This window comes from Podarcis gaigeae (genome assembly GCF_964106915.1).
Source record: "Podarcis gaigeae genome assembly, chromosome: 6".
Classification (NCBI taxonomy): domain Eukaryota; kingdom Metazoa; phylum Chordata; class Lepidosauria; order Squamata; family Lacertidae; genus Podarcis; species Podarcis gaigeae.
The window spans coordinates 32,733,461-32,756,126 of record NC_139682.1 but is presented as its reverse complement, the minus strand read 5'-3'; the positions used below and the strand labels follow the sequence as shown (position 1 = coordinate 32,756,126).

The window sequence follows — 22,666 nt, the reverse complement described above, 5'->3', positions numbered from 1 at the left end:
CTTGTTCTTCTTCAAATGAAATGCTAATACAACCGTATGTTGTGCTCGTGTGCTTACTCTGTTTCTACCCTGGTGACGTCGGATCATGGGGCCCTCACCATAGCAATGGTTTGCTGCTGGAGTTCAAAAGTGTGGTTTGGCTCTTTTGAGAAGATGGCTAGAAACCAGTTGAGGAATGAGGTTTCCGTTCTCAATTATCCATTATTCCGTTCTTCTGTTATCAGTTGATATAGGGGGGGGGGCACAGAATTATTATAAGGCAGCGCCACAGTCAGTCTGAATGAAATCTCCACAGCAGTGGCCTAAAAGTGCCCCTCCTCTTCCACAGCTCTTTATACCTCCCTCAACCATTTACCCCCTCAAATATTCCCCTTCTTTCCTCTCAATGCACCCTCTTGCTCCTCTGCAGCACAGTTAATAACTCCTTTAGCCCCAGCTACTTCCACCTGCCCCTTCCCCGATTCCCCCTCCTCTCCAGCATTTCTCCCCTCTCCCTTCCCTCACTCAAGGCCTAAAATTGCCTTGCACACAATCTGGCTGCCCTTCCTCCCATATGCCCTTTCATTCCTCCCTATTTCTCTCTTGCAGGAAGCAATTGTGCCTTCCCGTTATGCAGGTTATTGTTGAGCTTTGCAGCACAGCACTGTATCTCTCCCCTGCTGCTGCCTCCGCCCCTGTTCCTAACCATTAGCCGGTGACCACATGTTGGGTGGGCCACTTGCCTCTTGTGGTTTTCCTCTTCTGTCTGCAGCTCTCGGTTGCTATCGCAGCCAGCTAGCACCAGACAGGAAGGTTACCTCCTTGTGCAACGGAGCAAGGCTGCTTCAGCTCTTTCCCTGTGAGCTGCTTCTTGTGTCTACGCAGCTTAGTTTCTTGGGGCTTCTGCTTTTGCTATGGGAGGACTGGGCTGCTAGAAGAAGCTGTCGGCAGCCAAAATGGATCCAGAGAGAGACGGCGGTAGTGAAGAAGCAGGCAAACGATTGGGTAAGGAAAGGGAAACTAAGTCTGGCCTATAACCTTTGAACGTAAATGTGAGCAACGGTTCAGCGTTTCTAAAGGGTTTCTTACACGACTGCTATGCACAGTTATGGGGAAAGGTCATAGCTCAGTGGAGAGCCTCTGCTTTGCATGCAGAAGGTCTTGGGTTTAATCCCCGACATTTCCAGGTTCGGCTAGGAGAGACCCCTTGTCTGAAATCCTAGAGAAATGCTGTGTAGACCATGCTGAGCTAGATGGACCAAAGGTGTGATTCAGTATATGGCAGCTTCCTATGGCCTGTCAATTATTACTCTGACATTAAAATGCAAGAGACCTGGAGGTTTACTTGTTGGCTGGTGCAATGTTTGACTAGACAAAGCTTGTGTTCTGTCCCTTTAAGGCAGCGGTTCTCAACCTGTGGGCCCCCAGGTGTTGTTGGACTACAACTCCCATCATCCCTGAGCTTTGGCCTTGCTAGCTAGGGGTGATGGGAGTTGTAGTTCAACAACAGGTTGAGAAAGGCTGCTTTAAGCTGCTGTTAGATATATAGTCCGTTACTGGACTACTTCTGTCTAGACTAGCAGTGGCTAAAATGGGACTGAGCAATAAGTGGTATGGCTCATAAGTGGGTTGGTTTAGCATAGGCATCCCCAGACTCGGCCCTCCAGATGTTTTGGGACCACAACTCCCATCATCCCTAGCTAACAGGACTAGTGGTCAGGGATGTTGGGAATTGTAGTCCCAAAACATCTGGTTTAGCACTTGGTGGCTAATTTCCTGGCTATTTCCATTCGGTGCAGCAGGTGGCGATACATTGCTTAAGAGAGGCAGAGACTTTTTCTCTAGTTGGGAGAGGGTAGAAGGTAGATCTGAATCTCCTGGTGCTTCTGTGGGTGATTTGTAGCAGAGAGAACTTGGGAGAAAGCCAACAGTGGCTTTCTGTGTGAAAGTTGGTACTCAAAAGGCAAATTGTTAGGCCAAGAATGTGTTCAGATGTGCTCAGTCACTGAATATTGGGTTTGCCTCCCTTCCGAGTTGCTCTTTCGTACCTGCTTCTGGATCTCAGGGTTCTGTTTTTAACACAAAGCAAAAGTTTTTGCAAACCTGAAGTCTAATGTAGCTCAAGACCATGGTTTCCTTGCTCTGTGTGTCGCTTATTCCTGATGAGCGATCAGTTGGTATATGTAGAAACTGAAATGGCAAAGGCCTAATACCACTGCAGATGTTTTGGGGAAAGGGGTTTGGCACTGTTTGCTTCCCCTAGTAATCTGCAGTTCCAGAAATCACAAATGATAAACCTCACCCTCTGTCCCAGAATGCACCTTGCCCCTTCTGTGTGCAGGCCTGGCCCCCGATCCATATTTTTTAATGGTGTGTTTATTGCATTCCAGCAATTGCTTTCAATATTTTACAGCCTTTTTTGACCTGAGAAAGTGGAGATGCCAGAGATTCCCATATTATTAAAACTAGCAGTTCCATGTCATTGGCAAGTCAACATCAGAAATCAATCCAGCATAATGCAGATACCAAGACCACACAAGCATGTCCCCAGACACAGTTTCTTTTATTTTTGAATATTTTTTTAATATTATAACAAATAATGGTACAAATCTCATTCATCATGTTATTTACATTTATTCTCCCTCCCCTCCTCTGGACTTCCCTCAACTCCCCCTGGGCTGAGTTATTTAGTTTTGTTTATCATATCCTGCTTTTCCTACAAAAAAATAAAATTCTAAAAATAAAAATGATTTCTCTGAAATATTTTACTCAAATGAAATTGTGAAAGTTTATTCAAATCCTGCCAGTGAATCCAGTCCATTCTGTTGTTTCAGCAAATAAACTGTAAATGGTTCCCAGACTCTTTTGAAGTCCTTTTTGTCCTTCTCTGTTAGCTTAGCCAATTCTGCATAGTTCATCAGCTTTTCTTGCCGTTGTTCCTTTGATGGTATTTCTTCCGTGTTCCAGTATTGTGCAATCAAGATTCTTGCCACTGTTGTAGCATACATAAATAATGTCCATTTTTCTTTTGGTAGCTGTTGATTTGAGATACCTAACAAAAAGGCTTCAGTGTGTTTAACAAAATTCATTTTAAACATTTTTTTTCAATTCATTGTATATCATTTCCTAATATTTTTTAATGCATTTGCATTCCCACCACATATGATAAAATGTTCCTTCCTTTTCCTTACATCTCCAACATCTTTTATTTTCTTTCCTAAACATTTTTGCCATTTTCATTGGTGTGATATTCTATACATCATTTTCATGTAATCCTCTCTTAATAGTATGCAATCTGTGAATTTTATATCAATTTTCCCCAGCCACAGTTTGAGTCTAAGTCAAGGTAAAACTTCTGCAAGTTATGATGGCTGCTCTTGGAGGGTACAGATCAGATCAGCATGAGGGCAATTCTGATTTAGAGCCATGTATCATCTGTGGCAAATGCATGGCAAGAAAATGAGCATATGGGCCCACCAACCAATTGTTTCTTTGGCTACTAAACATATGTGGCATAGAAATGTCTCAGGGGAGGCTAACGTGGGGCTGATTTTTGGCCGTGTGGCCGCAGAACTAAGAGCCTGTGGAGCTCAGGCCAAATGAATGTAAGCAGTTGCAAGTCTGAAAGATTGTGTCAGTCTGTTTGGATGCTTAAGTGGTTAGAAGATTATGAATATTTAGATTATGAGGTAAATGTCTATATACACAAACAGCTAAAGCTTATGAGTGACTGGGGCCAAAACCAAACTTTGCTGTACGGAATCGCTGCATATGGAAGCAATGACCAGTCTCTTGCTCTGGTTTTGCTCTGTGTACTCCCTTTTTCCTCAAATGAATATTTGCACAAATGACCCAAATCTGCACTGGCATATCAGGTGCATTCTGAGCTGGCTGTTCAGGTTCTACCTGCAGAGACAGTTTGTTTTGACTGCAATCTGACTGATGTAATTGAACAAAATGCTTTGATGTAATTGAACAAAATGCTTTGGGAGTCACTGAGCCATAGGATCCGTTGGAGCCACCCTGCAGAGCAGCCTTGTTGTCAGGCTTGTCAACAGTACGTTGGTGCCACAAATAAGAGCCCAAGGCCACAGTGGAGCATGAAGGGGTCTATGATGACTGCTGGATAATTTGTGCCACGAGGGTTGCTCCATAGACCCCACCATACAACAAAAAATACCAAATGACTTGGAAGCAATCATGCCCTCCAGTTATCATTGGACTACAACTCCCATCATCCCCTTACCACTGTTCATTCTGGCTGGGGCTGATGGGAGATGGGGTCCAACAACTACCAAAGGGCACCTCGTCGGCAATCCCTGCAAAAGTAGAATATGGTTGCTAGGCAACTGCAACAACCCCCCCATAGAATAGGCCACATAGCCACTGAGTGGCAATAGATGGGCTGTGAGTCTCCTGGGGTGCATAGAAGGGGCAAAGTGAATTTCAGGATGTGTTGCCAGCATTGTCCCACATGTTAGACTTCTGAAAGAGAACTAATGATTTGTTTCATTTTAACACTCCCATCTTAAAACATTTTCTCTGATTGATTTGGATGGAGTTAACCTTCAAGTAAGCATGCATAGGATTGGAACCTTATTTTAATTCCCAGATTATGACTATGTTATGATTTGCATGTGAAAAGTGCCTTCCCTTCAGGTAAGCCCAGGGGCATAAATATGATGGGGGATAACTACTTCGGGGGGGCATGCACCCCCCCTGATGCACCCCCCCCAGCTACAATTAGTTGCAGTGAGAGAGTAGAGGGGAACCCTGTAGACACATGCTTTATTGGGTAAAAAATGCAAGTTACAGAGGCCCTTCCAGCTTCTGCGTGTTACAGATCTCCCCTTTTTCTACATGTTAGTGCCATCTGGTCACCCAGGTGAAAGGAGCATCCTTCGTGCCCCTGGATAGCTCGCTCAGAGGGTAACGTGTTGCTTGCTCAGAGGGTAACATGTTTCCCCGTCCCTGTTCTAACTCTTGTTTGTGTTTCTCTACATGCAATCTGGGACATGGGTGGCACTGTGGGTTAAACCACAGAGCCTAGGACTTGCTGATCAGAAGGTTCGAATCCCTGCGATGGGGTGAGCTCTCATTGCTCATTCCCTGCTCCTGCCAACCTAGCAGTTCGAAAGCACATCAAAGTGCAAGTAGATAAATAGGTACCGCTCCGGTGGGAAGGTAAACAGCGTTTCTGTGCGCTGCTCTGCTTCGCCAGAAACAGCTTAGTTATGCTGGCCACATGACCCGGAAGCTGTCTGCAGACAAACGCCGGCTCCCTCAGCCAATAAAGCGAGATGAGCGCCGCAACCCCAGATTCGGCCATGACTGGACCTAATGGTCAGGGGTCCCTTTACCTTTACTTTAGAGATGCAGGAGTGGGGAACTTTTTTCTGTCTACATCCCCTCGTAGGATACCTTTTGGGGGGCCACTTGCCAGTGGTGGACCAAAGAAAGCAGAGCCGTGGATGTAATACAATAATGAAATAATTATTTACAGTGGATGTCATGCAATAAGCAATAGGCATAGCTAGAGTTTCCAGGGGATAAATTTGTGGATGCTGCTGGTATTTCTTCCCTGTTCCTCACTACTCTTATTCTCAATAAAAATATCAGTAGTTGTTACAGTGGCAATCTGATCACCATCACCAAGTACAGGACACTTGTCATTTGCAATTTATTTTCACTCACTCTCTCTTTTTTTTACAAGTTTGAGCATAAAGAGAACATGGTCTCTTGCAATCTATACTGGCCACTAGAGGACAGTGATGTCTAAGTTTGCTTTGAATGGAGCACCTGTTTCCTCAGCAAACTGGGTTCTCAAGGGTTTTTCATCTTTGGGTAAGTAATTGAGGAACCTCAGAGTCTGGTCAACCCCCTGGATGTTTATGGTTCCATTAAGCCCTTCACACCTGGAAGAAACCAGAAGTGGCTGGTGTGTTTTTCAGCAGTTCTATACTTTCTTTCAGTGTCCTTTCCAGGCAGCCTAGACTGTTCCCTGCCCATGCAAAGCTTCCTGGGTGCATCAATGTTGGGCTCTCTTTGCACTGCTGCCCAGCACATGGGCAGAGAAAATGTCACATAGGGAGGAAGCCAGACAAACAAGGTCAAAGGCAACTTCTTTGTCTTGGGTGCCTGTCTAGAAGATGCCTCCTCCTGAGACTTGCCTGCAAGTCTGATGGTGGAGCAGTTCTACAGCTTGCTAGGGAGCTGTCCCGATTCCTGTGCCTCCCTGATTTCTGAGCAGTTGCCCTAGCGGAGGCTGGTCCGCTGGGGCAAAGGGGGCCCTGCCCCACCAACCTTAGTCTGCCCTCAGCCGGCCCCTGCCTGCCTGCCTGATCTAGGCATAAAGGAAGCTGCTTTAGGCTGAGTCCGACTATTGGTCCATCAAGCCCAGTAGTGTCTACACTGGCTGGCAGTGGCTTTCCAGGGTTTCAGTAATCTCAGCCCTGCTTAGAGATGCTGGGGAGAAAACCTGGGACCTTGTGCATACAAAGCAAATGCCCTACCATTGAGCTGTGGCTCATCCCAGGGTCCGCTCCTGGTTTATTCTTCCATAGACTTGGTGTTGCCTTTGTAGGACTCAACATGAGTTCGCTCTGCCCTCACTCCACCTACTGTTGGCCTCTCTGCAGGGGTAGCTGGTGCATGAGGCAAGGTGGAGCCATTTAGGCGACAGAACCGGCCCCCACTTCACCCCCACCATTCTGCCGCTGCTAATATTTTATGTGGGGCCTGAAGGGACCTGGGCCCCTTACAGTCAGTGCCTATACTCACCATCTTGAATATAAAATAGAAACATTCCTTCCAGTAGCACCTTAGAGACCAACTAAGTTTGTTATTGGTATGAGCTTTCGTGTGCATGCACACAAAAGTTCATACCAACAACAAACCTAGTTGGTCTCTAAGGTGCTACTGGAAGGAATTTTATTATTTTGTTTCGACTACGGCAGACCAACACAGCTACCTACTTGTAACTACATCTTGACTATACAATTGAGGGCCTACTGCTTCTTTTTCTTAACTAACGGTCCACATTAGGAATGCTTAAGTTTTATTTATTTTTTTGCCTGAGGACCACACCCACCTTTAGCCAATCATCTGGGGGCTGCATGCCAGTGGTGGGAGGTGGCCACCTCACACCCACCTACAATTGCACATGTGCACACACCACACTTAGGATATACATGCGCAGAGGCACATGCAGCTGCTGCCCCAGCTGCCCCTTGTAGATCATCTCAGGAAGAGGGCTATTGCTCCCTCCCTGCTCATCAGATGATAGATCTGATCCATCACTGGAGAATCACTGGTTGCAGTTCTTCAGGGTTTAGATAAGACACCTTTCCCAACCCTTTCCTAGAGTTTTCCAGCTGGAATTTGTGGATGATGTGCTCAGCCACTGAGGTATGGAAAGCACTGTCTCAGGGACTGTCAAAACTATGTCCTGTAAAAAATAGTCTGTTGTACAAGTAGATACTTCATAAATAAGTTTACATTATCAATGTAATTCCTATTGTGCAAAACTTAAAAGATTAAAACAAAATAAAAAAAATTCCTTCCAGTAGCACCTTAAAGACCAACTAAGTTAGTTCTTGGTATGAGCTTTCGTGTGCATGCACACTTCTTCAGATACACAGTGTGCATGCACACGAAAGCTCATACCAAGAACTAACTTAGTTGGTCTTTAAGGTGCTACTGGAAGGAATTTTTTTATTTTGTTTTGACTATGGCAGACCAACACGGCTACCTATCTGTAACTTAAAAGATTAAGTCCTTTAGAATTTATTTAAATGATTAATATTGATTATTCATTATTTTCTGTCTTATTTCAAAAATCCTGTGAATCTAAAACCAAACTAGTCCTGCCATTTGAAAATCATGGGTTAATTCTTTCAAGGAAACCTTGGTCCTGGGTGTCGTAGACCCAGGCCCCATTTGCACCATACATTTAAGGTACTATGATACCACTATAAATAGTCATGGCTTCCCGCAGAGAATTCTGTAAACTGTGGTGCTGAGCGTTCTTAGAACTACAATTCCCAGAGCTCCCTGTGAAAAGGAATTGACTGTTAAACCACTTTGGGAATTGTAGCTCTGGGAGGGAAATGGGAATCTCCCAACAAGTCACAGTGTCACCCTTCACAACTGTGACCTGAACCCCTTAAAAATGAGGCTTTCCTCCTCCCTGTGAGTAGATCGCAGTCGCTTGGGAGTTGGCCACCCCTGATTTAGGGGAAGCCGTGATTGCTTAAAGTGGTGTCCCAGCACCTTAGGATGACAGCCACACACACCCTTCTTTTCTGAGCCTGCCTGATTAGCTGCAATTGTTCAGGAATAATTTCCCCATGGTAAAACCATTGGGATAAGCCTGACTAAGCCATGAGAAAACCTCTGAGATAAGCCTGAATAGGACTATGATCCTAAGCATATTTACTTAGTGATTGGCTACAATGAAAACAAGTGGAATTTGGAAATACAGTAATAGTGCCATCCTCTAGTCAAAAGTAAGTCCCACTGACTTCAGTGGGATGGGCTCTCAGGCAGGCATTTGTGTGTAGGATTGTAGACTCAGTTGGGAGTAAGCTCTATTGAACTCCATGTATAGGAAGGCACAGTTAATGTGTTTAGGAATGGAGCCTAAGTGCCTCCTTTCAGCTTCTTTGTCCTCCTTTCTCTCACCACACCAAGGTCAATGTTTGGTCTTCGGGGCATTTGCAAATTAAAGGAACAAACAAGAAATTACAGAGAAAAGATATTACAAAGACTTGAGGCTGGGCTGCTGAAAGGGACCCACCCTCAGTGCCTCCTGTGACATAATAGCAACCACATGATCCACAGAAAATCAGTAGGTGAAGCTTTCTCCATTCTGCCATCAGCATCCCTTGACAAGCTGGACCTGCTGAATTTCTGCCTTCCATGCAGCTGCCAAAGAGGTTCAGGAGCTCCACTAGGGGGAAATGGGTGTGTGCATGTCACTTATGTATTAATTCTTTGCCCTTGTTGTTGTCGTTTATTTACCCACCCTTCACTCTAAGGTCCTAGGTGTAATAATGCTGTCTTGGCACAGACAGAAGAAATATTGCCAGTTTCAGAGAACTGTGTCTTAGTCATAAAAGCACAGAGCAGGTCCTGTACGAAGTGCTATTTTGTCAGGGGAAATGCTGGAGTCAGGTGGGAGAGTGAGCCATCTTGAACTGGTGCCTCCTAAGCAATGATGTCATCTGACCAGGACTTTGGGGGCAGATGTCCAGAGCCCAGCAGAATGACCTGGAGCCCCTCACAAATGCAGCAGGGCTGGCTCACCCCCTTTCAAAGTTGGTGAAGTAATACCAATTGCCATCTAAAGGGCCACTACAGGACCAGTCCAGAGTCCCAAATTGCCCAACTCCCCCACTGTCCCGAAGTGGCATGAGAGTACTGGGGCAAACCCTGTGCCAGGCAACCTTCTCAGAAATGCCTTTGTACTAGAGGTTGACGTCAATGAGGCATGACGCGCCCGTTGCCTGTGGCTGAGCCAGCTAGGCAGGTTGGTGGCCCGCTTAAAGTTTCCACGAAGCTGTTCGCTGCTGTGAATAAGCAGCTCACCCACCTGGAAGCACCAGCAACCATCCTGCAATTAGAAAAGGGGAGAAAGAGAGATCTGCCCAGCTCATCTCTGCGCAGTAATCCCTCCTCGATACACACCTGCAAGGCAGGGCTGTGTACAGGATGGAGGAGGCCCACTGAACTCAGTGAGACAATGAATGGTTTTTTGCGAGCGGTGCTGAAGTTTTTTTTTGGGGGGGGCTGGGTGAGCAGCGTTATTGCAAAATGAAAAACCCACATTGACTAGCATGTGTGTTCATTTGCTTTCCATACAGCTCTCTTCCACTTTCCCGCTTCTGCTGAAGACATCGGCATGTAAGGCAGTACGCCCCTACTGCAGTTTGTGTAAACTCCCTCAGGTCTTGCCTCCAGTAACAGAAGGGGGCAGTGGCAGAGCAGAGGACAGCGCAGTGCTCTCCCAACGCTGGTATTTCTGCGCTGACATCATAATAACAGCCTTGCTCAATCAGAACAAAGGTCCATGCAAACCAGCGTCCTGTTCCCAACAGTGGGAAGCCTCTGGGAAGCCCACGAGCGCCCCGGTACCCTGTATCCAGGGGGCATCTTGGGCTCTAGATCACAAAAGCCTATGCCACAATAAATCTGCCTGTCTTTAAGGTGCCGCAAGACTCTTTTGTTTGTGACCAAGCAAAAGTTTAAAACGCAGTCACTCTTTTTCTCTGCTCGGATCAAAGCTGGTTTAAGGAAAAGTGGCATAATGGTCAGAGCATTGGACAGGGACCTGGGAGAGCAGGGTTCAAATCCCCACTCAGCCATGAAGCACGCTAGGTGACCTTGGGCCAGTCATCATCTCTTAGCCTAACCTACCTCACAGGGTTGTTGTGAGGATGAAATGAAATGGGGGGGGGAGGAGAACCATGTACACCACCTCGAGGTCCTTGGAAGAAGAAGGGGGTATATAAATGTAATAAAGAAATATATATTTTATAAGAAATGACAGGTTGTGGCTAATGTTGTTTGTGTGCCGGTTCTCAAATCAGTAGGAGAGCACTGGATGCAAAGATACCTCTCTGTATTTTGCCTCTAAATCAGAGAATTTCTACATATCTCAAAGTCTTCCTCCATGGAGCTCTACCCGTTTTCTCTTTCTTTCTTTCTTTCTTTCTTTCTTTCTTTCTTTCTTTCTTTCTTTCTTTCTTTCTTGATGTATTAGTTTCAGAGGAGAAAGCCCATACTATGTCTTTAGTGAGCAGCCTTAATATTGAATTCTACATATGTTTATCTCCGAGTAAGTCATTTTGACTTCAGTGGCACTTGCTTCTGCATAAACATGGACAGGATTGGGGGTCGTGTGCCACCCAGAACAATGGAATGGGGTGAATATAAGCTAACTTCAGTTGCCTTGCAGTGCAAACCTACCCAAGTTTGCTCACAGGTAAGCTCCGCTGAGTTCAAAGGGGTCTGTCGCCAGGTAGGTGGAAATAGGATGACAGCCTTCCTAGTGACCTAACTTTGAAAGGGTTGCAGTTGGTTTCTTGTGGGCAGCCAACAAAGAAATCCCATGGCACCTTCAGGAGAGATTTGTTGTGATGGAAGCTTTCGTGGACTAAAGTCTACTGAAGCAAATGCATGAATTGTTGCTTTGATGATGTTGCATCAAAAGCCGTAGCCAAATCCTGGCCTCAGCCCTGAAGGGGGTCACAGAGAGGAGTGTGGAGTCCGCCAGCCATATGAAAACGTTTTCCGTTTCTGACCCACGGATGACACTTGCTTCACCTTCACCCAATGGAAGAGCAGGTGGTAACTGCCCCCATCAGACTCATTTATATGGGCCTATTCTTGGCCAGGGAGGGAGAAGCAGGCTGGTTTATCTGCTTTGATGAGCAAACAAACACTAGTGATATGAAAAGGGAGAAAAACAGTGTCCTGGGTGAAACTGGCACAAGCTCTGCCAGCTCTCTGGTAATAATTAAACTGTCAGCCCAGATTTCCCGTCAAGGTAGGCTGGCAGAGTCCCAGGTGGCACATATTATGCAAATTTCCTGGGGCGGGAGCTGAGTACCTGTTCTAGGAATTCCCCTAGAGGTGGAGATCAGGTTACTGAAGAACGCCCTATAAAAGGGACAGCTATAGGGAGGGGCTGAGCCATACAGGGAGTGGAGTCACAAATACCTGGGCACAGGTGAGCGGGAGCTGAAGCGTCCAGGACTCTGCCTTAGGAGCTTACTACTGTGTGGATTGATTAACTGCTGTCAGAGTTACCTGCCTGGTAGGTAAAATTGGGGGGGGCGTGAAAGGGCGAGAGGATGGATGTGGAGTTCCTGCGCCTGATCTGTGTTGAGCTCAGTTCTCCTTAAGGATGCTGCTGTCATGCACTTTCTTAGCTGATCAAACTGCTGCCAATAAAAGAAGCAGCCCCTACCACCAAGTTACTGATGGAGACTAAAAAATAGGATGCCCGTCACCTTCACTCTCTGCTTATGAGCTTCCAAACGCACCTGACCGACCATCACTGGAAACAGAATGTGGACCAGATGGATTTCTTGGTCAGGACCAGCCAAGGAATTATTATGCTTTTTGAAGCCTTGGAGAAGAGAAAAACGTTTGCTTCCAGTGCCGGTCCATTGGGCAGTTTGTAGTTCTCTGGCAAAAGAAAAGGAAAAACATGCTGAGTCTGGGCTGACTTGCTCTCACCGGTTTTCTACTGTAATTTACTAGTTGCATACCTCCAACTTTGCTGTGCAGCTCGCAGAACTGATGGGATCCCTATCCTGCTCAGAGGACTTACAATCTATGGCCAAGATGAGGAGGGGAGGGAGAGACATTAGGGATTGGCAGGGATGAGTGATAAATGGATGAGCATCTAAGGTGAGGCTCTCGTGATTCAGAACAGGCTGTTTTCACAGAGCCAACAGAGCTTTCTCTCCAATAGTCTGGAGCATCAGGTGGGGGCTGGTGGAGGGCCAAGGGGCTTCGCAGGAGCTGGGAGCTTTAGAAGTAGATTGAGAGTCAACATTGACTTTACGGCTCCAGCCTGAGCCTGGAAAGAGAAGGCAAAAAGCAAATTTTAAAAATGGGCTTCTTGGAGGTGTTTGTGAGTCCCAGAGCTGATTAAAGGTTGATGGGCAGGGGACCTTTGTGAAAGTAATAAGCATGAAAACTCTGTTTCTTGTCTCTTTGTCCTTTGCTGTATCGGCCAAGTTTGGGGGAGATGTAATTTCCCTGCCAAAGCCAAGTTGTTGGGGACTGTTCCTTTTTATTTCAAGCCAAAAACTAACAGTGGGCAGTGGGGAAATGATATTTAAAAATAAATAAATAAATAAAATGAATGATAAAATGAACTAGAAACGTACCTTGATTTGTTGTGGGAATTCTTCTGCTGCGATCCATGGACCTACACAATAAATGCTATTCTAGTGTGGGAATTCCTTGGTTAGAAATCTGTGGCTTTGTACTTTGGGATCCTGGCTCAGATCCCAATCACAAGGGCTTGAAGGACAGGTTGAGAATATGAAGGAGAACTAGGTGTATTGGAGGGGTGGGAAGAAAGGCTGTGTTTGATCAAAGCAAGCTCATGGGGGAATGGGGCTGGTGGAGCCGGCTGGATCCATTCCCAAGTCTAACAACTCCAATCTTCTGGCAGAAAATCCCATGGCAGGATCCTGTGAAATCAGCAATCTCATCTCAAACTACTTCAGCGCCATGTACCAGCCAGAAGAAGCACCACCCGACCCAGACCTACTGACCCACCTTGGAGATGATGATAACCTTTCTCTCACTTTGTCTACAACCCAGATGGCCACAGAGACAACAGGTAGGTGTCCACAGCTTATTGCTTCAAGATGCGGGTACAAAATATATATAGGGAACAATGGAGACTAAACTTCAGGAGTAACTTTCTGACAGTAAGAGCTTCTTTGACAGTGGAGCAATCTCCCACAAGAGGTGGTGGACTCTCCTTCCTTGGAGGTTTTTAAGCAGATGCTGGATGGCCAGCTGTCATGTGTGCTGTAGTTGAGATCCCTGCATTGCAAGGGGTTGGACTAGATGACCATTGGAGACCTTTCCGGTTCTACAGTTCTGTTATCTCTGAAGGCTCTGCTTCCCACAGTAGAGGTTGGAGACTCCTTCCAGTGTGATCTCACCCCCACTTATATAGGTTGAACCCCTGATATTCTATGGGGTGATGGGGGTGCCCCCCACAATATGTCTCCAGTATTAGTTAAACTTAAAGTAGACTTGTTGAAATTAACAAGTAGGTCCATTCATTTCAGTGGGTTTACTCCCAGTAAAACATAGTTGGACAAAACCCCAACTCCCATCAACCCTGGCCATTGGCCATGCTGGCTGGGGCTGATGGGAATTGTAGTCCAACAACACTTGGAGGGCATCATGTTGCCTACCCCTGCCCTTCACCAATGCTGGGTGGATACACATGGCAGTGGGGGCTCTGTGGCCCTCCTGCTGTTGCTGGACTCCCATCATCCCTGGCCATTGGGCATGCTGGCTGAAACTGATAAGAGCTGCAGATAAGAGCTGATAAGAGTCCCAACAACATTTGGAGCGTATCAGGGTCCCTACCTCTGATTTACATGAAGTGCTTTGAGCAATTGAATTGTGCCATATAATACTGCCACTCGCCTTATTTAAAGATTAGACCCTGCAGAAGATGAGAGGCTAAGTTAAATCCTTGTAGAGAAGTAGAGCTGAGTAGTTTTATACAAGGTGCACTATGTGAAACTCAGGGGACTGTGAAAAGCTACAAAGGGCGGTCATTTTGCAAGGGAATGGCCGCTGGGGCATAGAATAGCTCTGCATGCATTGCTGTTCTTGGCTCCATACAGTATGGTATTCTAATGAAGTTGTGGCTGCTTGAGCTGGGAGCGGAGAACTGGTGTCCTAAATGACCTCACCCCAGTGGGGAGGGGCCTGCCCAGAGATAAGGGAACAGGTGACAGGTGTGCATGTTAACCCAACCACAGTGACTAAGCGAGATAAATGCTGTGCGTAAGTGAACTAGCCACACCCTGTGCTGCTCAGCCAGCAAGAGTGTTCCAGAGGCTGACTTGGCCGAGCAGAATCCCATGTGGCGCCTGCCCCACTGAGCCCCTTCTCTCCCTCCCTCCCCACCTCTCTGCAGGCAAGCCGACATGGTATGGCGAGATGCCACACTGCTGGAGCAGGGCTCAAGTGCTGGAGTGGATCAGCTACCACGTCGAGAAAAACAAGTACGATGCCAGTGCCATTGACTTTTCCTGCTGCAATATGGATGGCTACACGCTTTGCCAATACACGCGGGACCAGCTGGGACTCATCTTCGGGCCCCTTGGCGATGAGCTCTACGACCGCCTGCACGAAATCAGTAAGTGCAGGGTGCCCTTCCTTTGATGCAGAAGGACTCGAGGGAATTGCATTTGGTCCCCAAGGCTAGAACCGTATCAGCTCACAGTGCTTGGCTGAAGCGGAGAGGCTTTCAGAAAAACAGGCGCTGGTGCAAAGTCACGATGCACAGCAAAAGGGTTGCAATCTCGTGTTACTGGCTCTGCTCTTGCGCCTTTTCACACCAGCCACACATTTACAAATGGCAAGCTTTTGCAATGGCTTTATCCTCACGCCAGGAAAATCTCTGCTTGCTAAGTTACTGTGTGTCCAGCTGTTTCTCAAACTAGCAGGACCTGTGAAAAAGAGTGGCAGCTCTATCTAGGCAGCATCCCATGGCCCGATGGTCCCTCTTGACCAGGAGGGACACTCCCATATTTCTGGTCCCAGTCCTCTGTAAATCAGTGCCACCGTTTTGCCCCCAATACCAAGGGCTGAGAACGTATCTTTTAGCTTGTTCCTGAATCAAGGAAGAAAGCAGGGCAGCACAGAGTAGCGCTTGGTCTTGTTATTCACAAAGAATGTACTTTTCTCCCTCACTTGTAGCATCTGTCCCGGATGAACTTGGCTGGATCATGTCTGTGCTAAGGAGCGAAGACGTCTCTCAAGAGGCCCTTCTGGACTCCAGCCCATTAGGTGAGGAAAAAAATGTCTTGGCTTGCTCTGCTTTGTGGTTAATTGCCTATGGTCTCTCTCCTTGTGTGTGTGTACACATTCAACCCTCAACTTCTCCCTTTATTTCTTCCTAGAACTGGGAAATTCCTACAATCAGGATTACCTGGAAGAGATGAAGTTAGCAAACATCTTCTCCCAGTCCGACCTTGGCTACATCTCTGGGGCCATGTCACCAGACAGCTCAGCTTCTCTAGCAGGTATGGATCCTCCCTCCCCCAATTCTATCTTGGCACCTGTAACAAACTACAGCTCCCATAATTCTTTGTGGGAAGCCAGGGCTGCTTAAAGTGGTATTACAGTACTTTAAATAGAATGGCATGAAAGTGGCCTAATATTTTCTCAGATTCCAATGGGTGCCCATTGAGGGTACTTGCTGAATCCCACAATTACAGTTAGAACATTGGTGGCTTCAGGGCTCTTAGAAGAAGCTGACCTTCCATTCTTCTCCTTTCTCAGGGACGATGTCTCAGAGCCCTCAGTCTCAGGACTCCGGTGGAAGTGACCTAGATCTTGACCCCATAGACATGAAGCACTGCCACTTTTCTGATGGTAAGATATAGAAGGGAGGTCTGGATTTTAGGAAAATACAAGTTTGTGTTTGTGCACACATTTGCCTTAGCAACTTCACCAACACAGCAACTTGCGTTGTCAAAGGCAAACTAGTTAGATGGAAGACAAAGATTACTGACTCACCATAAACAACAGTGGAGAGATGTAGGGCACAGTTCATGTTGAAAGGGGAAATGAGAGTGTGTAGCATACTGGGCTTGGCAAGGATAGTATTGGGTTTTTAAAAATATAAAATCCTGACTCTGCAAAAGAAGGGACAAATTTGGAGATTAATCAGAGTAGATCTGACACAGCTTAACTGCAAAAAAATGTATTTATCTGAAGCATTTATACATTGCCGTTCAGCTAAAAAGGCCCCCAAAGTGGCTTTTTAATGCTAAAGCCGGGTAGACTGAAATCAATCCCTACAACAGAACTGGGATATAAACACTTCTGTAGGCAGAAATGGTTAGAGCCCAGTTTTGAACTGCAGGTTTGTATCATCCAGAGAGAGAGCTGATTTTATCCATTGTTAGAAATTCTGGCTCTCAAGTGCTACACCCCCTTTTAAGGTGGGTGCTGAGAGATCCCAGTTTAAGGATTGTGGTCTTTCAATCTAGAAGAAGCTTAGTGGTAGAACATCTGCTTTGAAAGAAGAAGGTTCCAGGTTCCGTCCCTGGCTATCTAGGTGGAGCTTGGAAAAATGTCCTGTCTGAATATCTGGAGAGCTGGTACCAGTGTAGATACGGAGCCAGATGGACCAACATACTGACTCAGTATAATGCAGTTTCCTTTATTCCTGTTTAATCTCACTTCAGGCCCTCTGGGGGATAAGGCTAAGCATGTCCTCCTCTTCCCCTTTTCTACAGGTGACTATGCAGAATATAAGAAAGAAGATCTCAAGAAGCGGAAAAGGGGACGGCCCAGGAAGGTCAGCAAGGACAGCAGAGACTGCCTGGAGACCAAGAAAAGCAAACACTGTAAGTGAAAGTGAATCTCTCACACTTGGGCAGGGGCAGTTCAGGGATATTTTGCTATTGCATGCAAGCCAAGTGTTTTGCCCCCAACACCTTCTGCATCACCACACAGATTAGGGGCACTGAAGGAACATACAAATGTATTGCTGTGCTGTGTAACCACTTGACAAGACAGCTCCATGGCAAGGATTCTTGCACCTAATCCCTTAGAACAGTCAGAGAGGCTCCTTGCAAACCTTTATTCCTCCTGAGTAGGGACAGGGGTCATACAGCTTATCAACTTCATGCATACTGAAATGTCCCCCTTCATAACAGTTCCTCAGATGCAGGGCTGAGCGACTCCAGCTCTGCTATTGGCCAAATATTCTGCCTCCTTAGGAGGTGTGCAGCCTTCTCAAAGGGACAGCCAAGTTTCTGGTGGCATAACATTGCCACAGAAACTGATTTATGCCCTGGTTTGGCATTCAGTTGGCCTCAAAGGCTAGGGACTGTTGTGTTCCTCCAGATAGTTTGAATAACATGATCTCCCTGCTCTCTTTTTTCATGACCAGCTCCAAGAGGGATCCACCTATGGGAATTCATCCGGGACATCCTAATTCACCCAGAGATGAATGAGGGGTTGTTGAAGTGGGAAGACCGACGAGAAGGCATCTTCAAGTTCCTGCGCTCCGAGGCGGTGGCTCAGCTCTGGGGGCAAAAGAAAAAGAACAGCAGCATGACCTATGAGAAGCTGAGCAGAGCCATGAGGTATGTACTTGTGCATTTCAGTCTGGAGTGGAGAACCTGAAGCTTTTCTGATATGGTTCCCAGCTCTCAACAGCCCCAGACAGTATGGCCAATGGACAAGGGCTGATGGGAGATGGGCCTATCCTTGATTTGTGGATATTTTAAAACCACCCTTCAATCCTCCTCCTCCTCATCATCCCAGGGCAGCTTTTCATGGAAATACAAAAACAATTAAAATCAAATTAAATCAGATAGCAGGGCTGAAACAATGTCTAAGGAGGTCTAAAGAGGTACTATGATCTCTGGCTGACACTGAAAGGACAGCAAAGAAGGTAGCACTATCGTCTCTAGAAGCAATTCTGGCACTGAGGAAAGTCAGAGATAGAGAGATCAAGGGGAGCAAATGGACACGGGTAGCAAGGGGTGGAAACTTGAGCAAATGCAGTTGCTGGAGGCCTGCCTTGGCCAGCCTGATGACCTCCAGATGTTTTGGACTACAACTCTCATCAATCCCATCACTGGCTGCAGGAAGGTAGCAGGAAGGTAGCAGGAAACAAGTTTAATTCCAAAAGTGGGCTCTGAGGATGGATTTAAAGAAGAGAGAAGTGGGATCATGAAGAAGTTTTGGGCGGGAGCCCCAGGCACTATGGGGCAGGGAGCACAAGAGAGCACAAAAAGAGTGTTTTGATTTGGATGACAAAAACCTTGCGCCTAACTCCTCACTCTGCTCCAAAGCTTTGTTGGTCAGCTATGAATGTCACTACCTCCTATGTCACTGGGCTGTGATGGGAGTCAGCTTGGAGCTTTGTGTTCAAGGCAATCTCATATTTGATTGTGTACTATGTTATTCCACCCTTCTTGTAGCAACTACTGTACCATAATACGTCCCTAGTCCTCTTTGTTTCTCCTAGGACTGCTTTTTTATTTTTACTTTTTTTAAAAAATGTAGCCCTAACACTGTCCTTCTTTTCTTCCTTCAGGTATTACTACAAGCGGGAGATCCTCGAACGAGTGGATGGCCGGCGACTGGTGTACAAATTTGGGAAGAACTCCAGTGGGTGGAAGGAGGAAGAGGTTCAAGACAGGAGCTAAGAGCTGCAAGAGCCACACACGGACTTGGACATGGCCCATCCTTGCTCAGAGGAGCACAGTATGCACTGACGTGGGCTCTGAGCCCCTTAAACTGCTATCTCCAGCAGTGTGTGTTAGACTCCAGCCCTTCTATGGGGCAAAGTGTGTGTTCTGGCTCCTAGCTGGGAGCTCAGGTAATTACAGCTGATATTTTGGCTCAAGTAGGTTATTGTGAACCATTATTACTTTGTTGCAATTGGACTCTGGCTGACATCTTGGCTCTGGATAGGATTACAACGCCTTTGGCTGTCTGCTGCACCGCACAGAGCTCATCAAGGCAGAAGGAACTGGGTGTTCTCGGCAATTTGCTTTGTCCCAGGGGGCCATTCACAGGACATTCAATGGTCTGCTGATTCACAGATAATGCCATGGCCAACTGTGCATAGGGAAGGAAGATTTGCCACTGTGCCTTCAGAATATGGGAATGCTGATACCCAGTTTGGAGTAGTAATTGGAAGTGAAGCTTCCCACCCAGATGCAGACTAGTTGGTAGCTAATGTTCCTGTTTAACAGGCAGAACTTAGCTGGTCAGTCTTTGAATGTAGGACTCCGATAATTGTGGATTTTGCATTGCTTTGGAAGGTGGAGTTCAGGAGCCTCTTCATTGGCTCTTCCCCAGTCAAAACATTATTATTTTTTTGGGGGGGAGTGTTCTTCCCAGAAAGCACAGCAGCCTTCCCTATGAATTGCATCTTTTCACTCTTAATTTATGTGATATATGTAAGTGTGTTTATATAATGTACATAGATATCTATTTTTTTTCATAACTAAAGTTGTGTGATTGTATCAGGAAGCACTGGGCATTTTCAGAACCGATGATTGTTGTTGCTAATATTCAGCTGGGCTGAACGAAAAAGGAAATCTTTTATTTTGAAATCAAAGTGTTTGTAGGGTGTTGTACTCGCTCAGTGACTCCAGGAGAGCCCTGCGTGATGTACAGGCCTCCTGCTTTTTAATAATAATTAACCAATAAATCATTGTTTGTTGGTTTTTAATCTCTGTGTGCTGCATATTGACAGTGTTCTTAAGGGAAGAGAATAGATGTTCATCAGACTTGGATAGAGAAGCATACCCTTTTCTTCTATCCAGCATGTGTCTCTCATGTTCACATCAAAGAAACATGTCCCTCATTGAAAGACGTTCCTAGCTCTCTGATCAGAGATGGGGAAAGCTGGAGCCCTCTAGATGTTTCTGGACTAAAATCCCCATCATTCCTGACCTTTGGCCATGCTGGCTGGGGCTAATGGAAGTTGAAGTCTCACAACATCTGGCAGGTCACAGTTTTCCCATCCATTTTCAAGAGGTGCAAGAGAATGTTAACCTTAATCCATTCCTATCCTACTTTGTTCAGTAAGGAAATAATACATGAAAACTCCTGTTAATCAGACTGAAGGACCATGAATTCCAGCAGTAAGACATGAAGGCAACAGATCTCCCTCCTTTGCTACCACAATCCAGAGTTGCTCTCTGGTCTCTAGAAAACACAGCACAGCAGTGAGCACTCAAAGATCCTTTTATGTAAGGTAAATCACTGAACGGAGGGAGACATAGGTCAATTATATTGCACATACATTGCATGCTGAAAATCCCTGTTGCAATAATATTCCTCTCTCAAAAGCCGTTCAACCTACCATATTTTGGCTTTTGGATAAAGGAAGGTTCTGTCTGCTTTATCATCTCTTCTCTCCTTGGAAGTTTGTGCCATTCTCTAGGCCAGGGGTCAACAAACTTTTTCAGAAGGTCCACTGTCCCTCAGACCTTGTGGGGGGCTGGACTATATTTTTTTGGGGGGGATGAAAGAATTCCTATGCCCCACAAATAACCCTGAGATGCATTTTAAATGAAATCACACATTCTACTCATGTAAAAACACGCTGATTCCTGGACCGTCCATGGGCCAGATTTAAAAGGCAATTAGGCTGGATCCAGCCCCCGGGCCTTAGTTTACCTACCCATGCTCTAGGCATCCAGTCTTCCACTGCTACAAACACATTTGTACCCTTTGAACACCCAAATTCTCTGAGAGAGGTTAGAGGGACTGAGCTTCCCATGTCTAAACAAACAGCAGTTTTCTATTCACCTCATCAGTCTTAAAAGTTCTCTACACAGATGTTATTTACAAAACTCCCGTCCTGATATGCAAATATCACCTCAGAAACTGCACAATACCATTTCCACTGCTAAGCATTCAGAAAACATCCCTCATGACTCAGAAACACACAACCACCCAATTTATTTTATGACTCAGGCGCACACAATTACCACTATTTGTGTTTTAGGGACTTAAGATATGAAGAGTCATAATTCCAGTTTCATGGGTTTCTCCAGACAAACAACTGTAGGGCAAATTTTGTTCATAATCGAGGGAGGAGGTAAAGAGATGAATCAATGAGGCTTGAATAGATACTACCCGGTTTACCCTCCCCCCCATGAGTAAGTAGCCTTGTCAATGCCAGCCATGAATTCAAAACACTTAAGTCTTTCTTTGTAATGTAAAGGTTGGGGGGGGAACCCTTCTCCCACCCCCCACTCCAAATAGGGGCAGTGCAAAAACTCCCAAACTTCCCAAAACAGTGTTTAAACTAGAGCACGCGTTTGAAGCAGGGAGAGAGGGTGTCTTGGTGTGAGAGTGTCAATATGCTAGCACCTAGCAATTTTTTAATAAAATTACATCAGCAAAACAAACATTAACACCCAATATGAACTTTTAAATCCAATGACAAATGAAACTTTCTGAGTTATTTGCCTAGTGCCAATTGAAACTTTCTGAGTTATTGCTATAGCAGCTACTTTTCATACCCTGTTTAACTGTGGCTGAAGGAGAATTTAAGACTCTGGTCAGCAACTAGCTGTACTTACTGCACAATAGCTTTGAGAAATGGGTGGGCTGAAACCCCTGTTCTCCCCTCACCAAGTGGGTGATTGGGGAATATGTGGGAATATGTGATACAACTATAAATGGTCATGGCTTCCCCCAAATAATTATGGGAGCTGTAGTGTGTTAAGGGTACAGGGAGTTGTTAGGGAGACCCCTATTCCCCTCACAAAGCTACAATTACTTGAGTTTCCTGTGAAGAGGGAATGATTGTTAAACCAGTCTGGGAACTGTACCTCTGGGACGGAAATAGCAGTCTTCTCACAACTCTCAGCATCCATAACAAACCACATATCCCATAATTCTTCGGGGGATTGTTTAAATTGATATCATAGCACTTTAAATGTATGGTATGGATGCGGCCCTAGTTCCATCGCTTCAACTGCCTTTCCTTCCAAACTTTTCTTTCATTTCTGGATTAATCAACTGAAGGAATCAGGCATCACTCTTCAAAGGGACAGATTTGGCACAGGCGGCCTGTTGCTGACTTTAATCTGATTTCAGAGAATGGGTTTGGGAAATACCAACACAGTACATTAAAATTTGACTGTATCATTTTGCCAGGGGATAGTTGCCAATCACCTGAAAACACGTAACCAGGTTTTCCAGTCAATGATGGAGATTTTGTTTCCCATCCTTCTCCAAGAAGCTCAAGGTGGATTACAAGGTCCACAGTCCACAGACACACCCTTTGTTATCCTTTTACGACTCCGAGAGATAGGTTGAGCCGAAAGAAAGAGAGAGAGACTGGCCCAAGATCATCCAGAGAGCTTCAAGGCTCAGCAATGATCTTAACTGGGCTATTTCTACACTCGGTCCAGTTCTC

At 45.9% G+C, this 22,666-nt stretch overlaps 1 protein-coding gene across 2 annotated transcripts; it reads left to right on the top strand.

Annotated features, from left to right (window-relative positions):
• Nucleotides 1-261: 261 nt before the first annotated feature.
• Nucleotides 262-19,960, top strand: ELF3 (E74 like ETS transcription factor 3). Of its 2 annotated transcripts, none has more exons than XM_083746625.1 (9): nucleotides 262-984; nucleotides 13,172-13,342; nucleotides 14,669-14,890; nucleotides 15,454-15,543; nucleotides 15,657-15,779; nucleotides 16,039-16,131; nucleotides 17,001-17,111; nucleotides 17,660-17,855; nucleotides 18,815-19,960. In XM_083746625.1, exons 1-9 carry the CDS (start codon nucleotides 936-938, stop codon nucleotides 18,924-18,926), a joined length of 1,167 nt encoding a protein of 388 aa, XP_083602751.1. In that variant the 5' UTR covers nucleotides 262-935; the 3' UTR covers nucleotides 18,927-19,960. The 2 variants fall into 2 exon arrangements, with proteins under 2 accessions (XP_083602751.1, XP_083602752.1); XM_083746626.1 differs by lacking the exon at nucleotides 262-984 and adding an exon at nucleotides 11,653-11,797.
• Nucleotides 19,961-22,666: the final 2,706 nt, after the last annotated feature.

What these genes read in the sequence shown, in the direction of transcription:
- ELF3 (XM_083746625.1), top strand. Translation starts at nt 936, where the DNA reads ATGGATCCAGAGAGAGACGGCGGTAGTGAAGAAGCAGGCAAACGATTG. An exon ending in GATGGCCACAGAGACAACAG is followed by an intron (nt 13,343 to 14,668) that starts GTAGGTGTCCAC and finishes ACCTCTCTGCAG; the next exon opens with GCAAGCCGACATGGTATGGC. An exon ending in CAGCTCAGCTTCTCTAGCAG is followed by an intron (nt 15,780 to 16,038) that starts GTATGGATCCTC and finishes CTCCTTTCTCAG; the next exon opens with GGACGATGTCTCAGAGCCCT.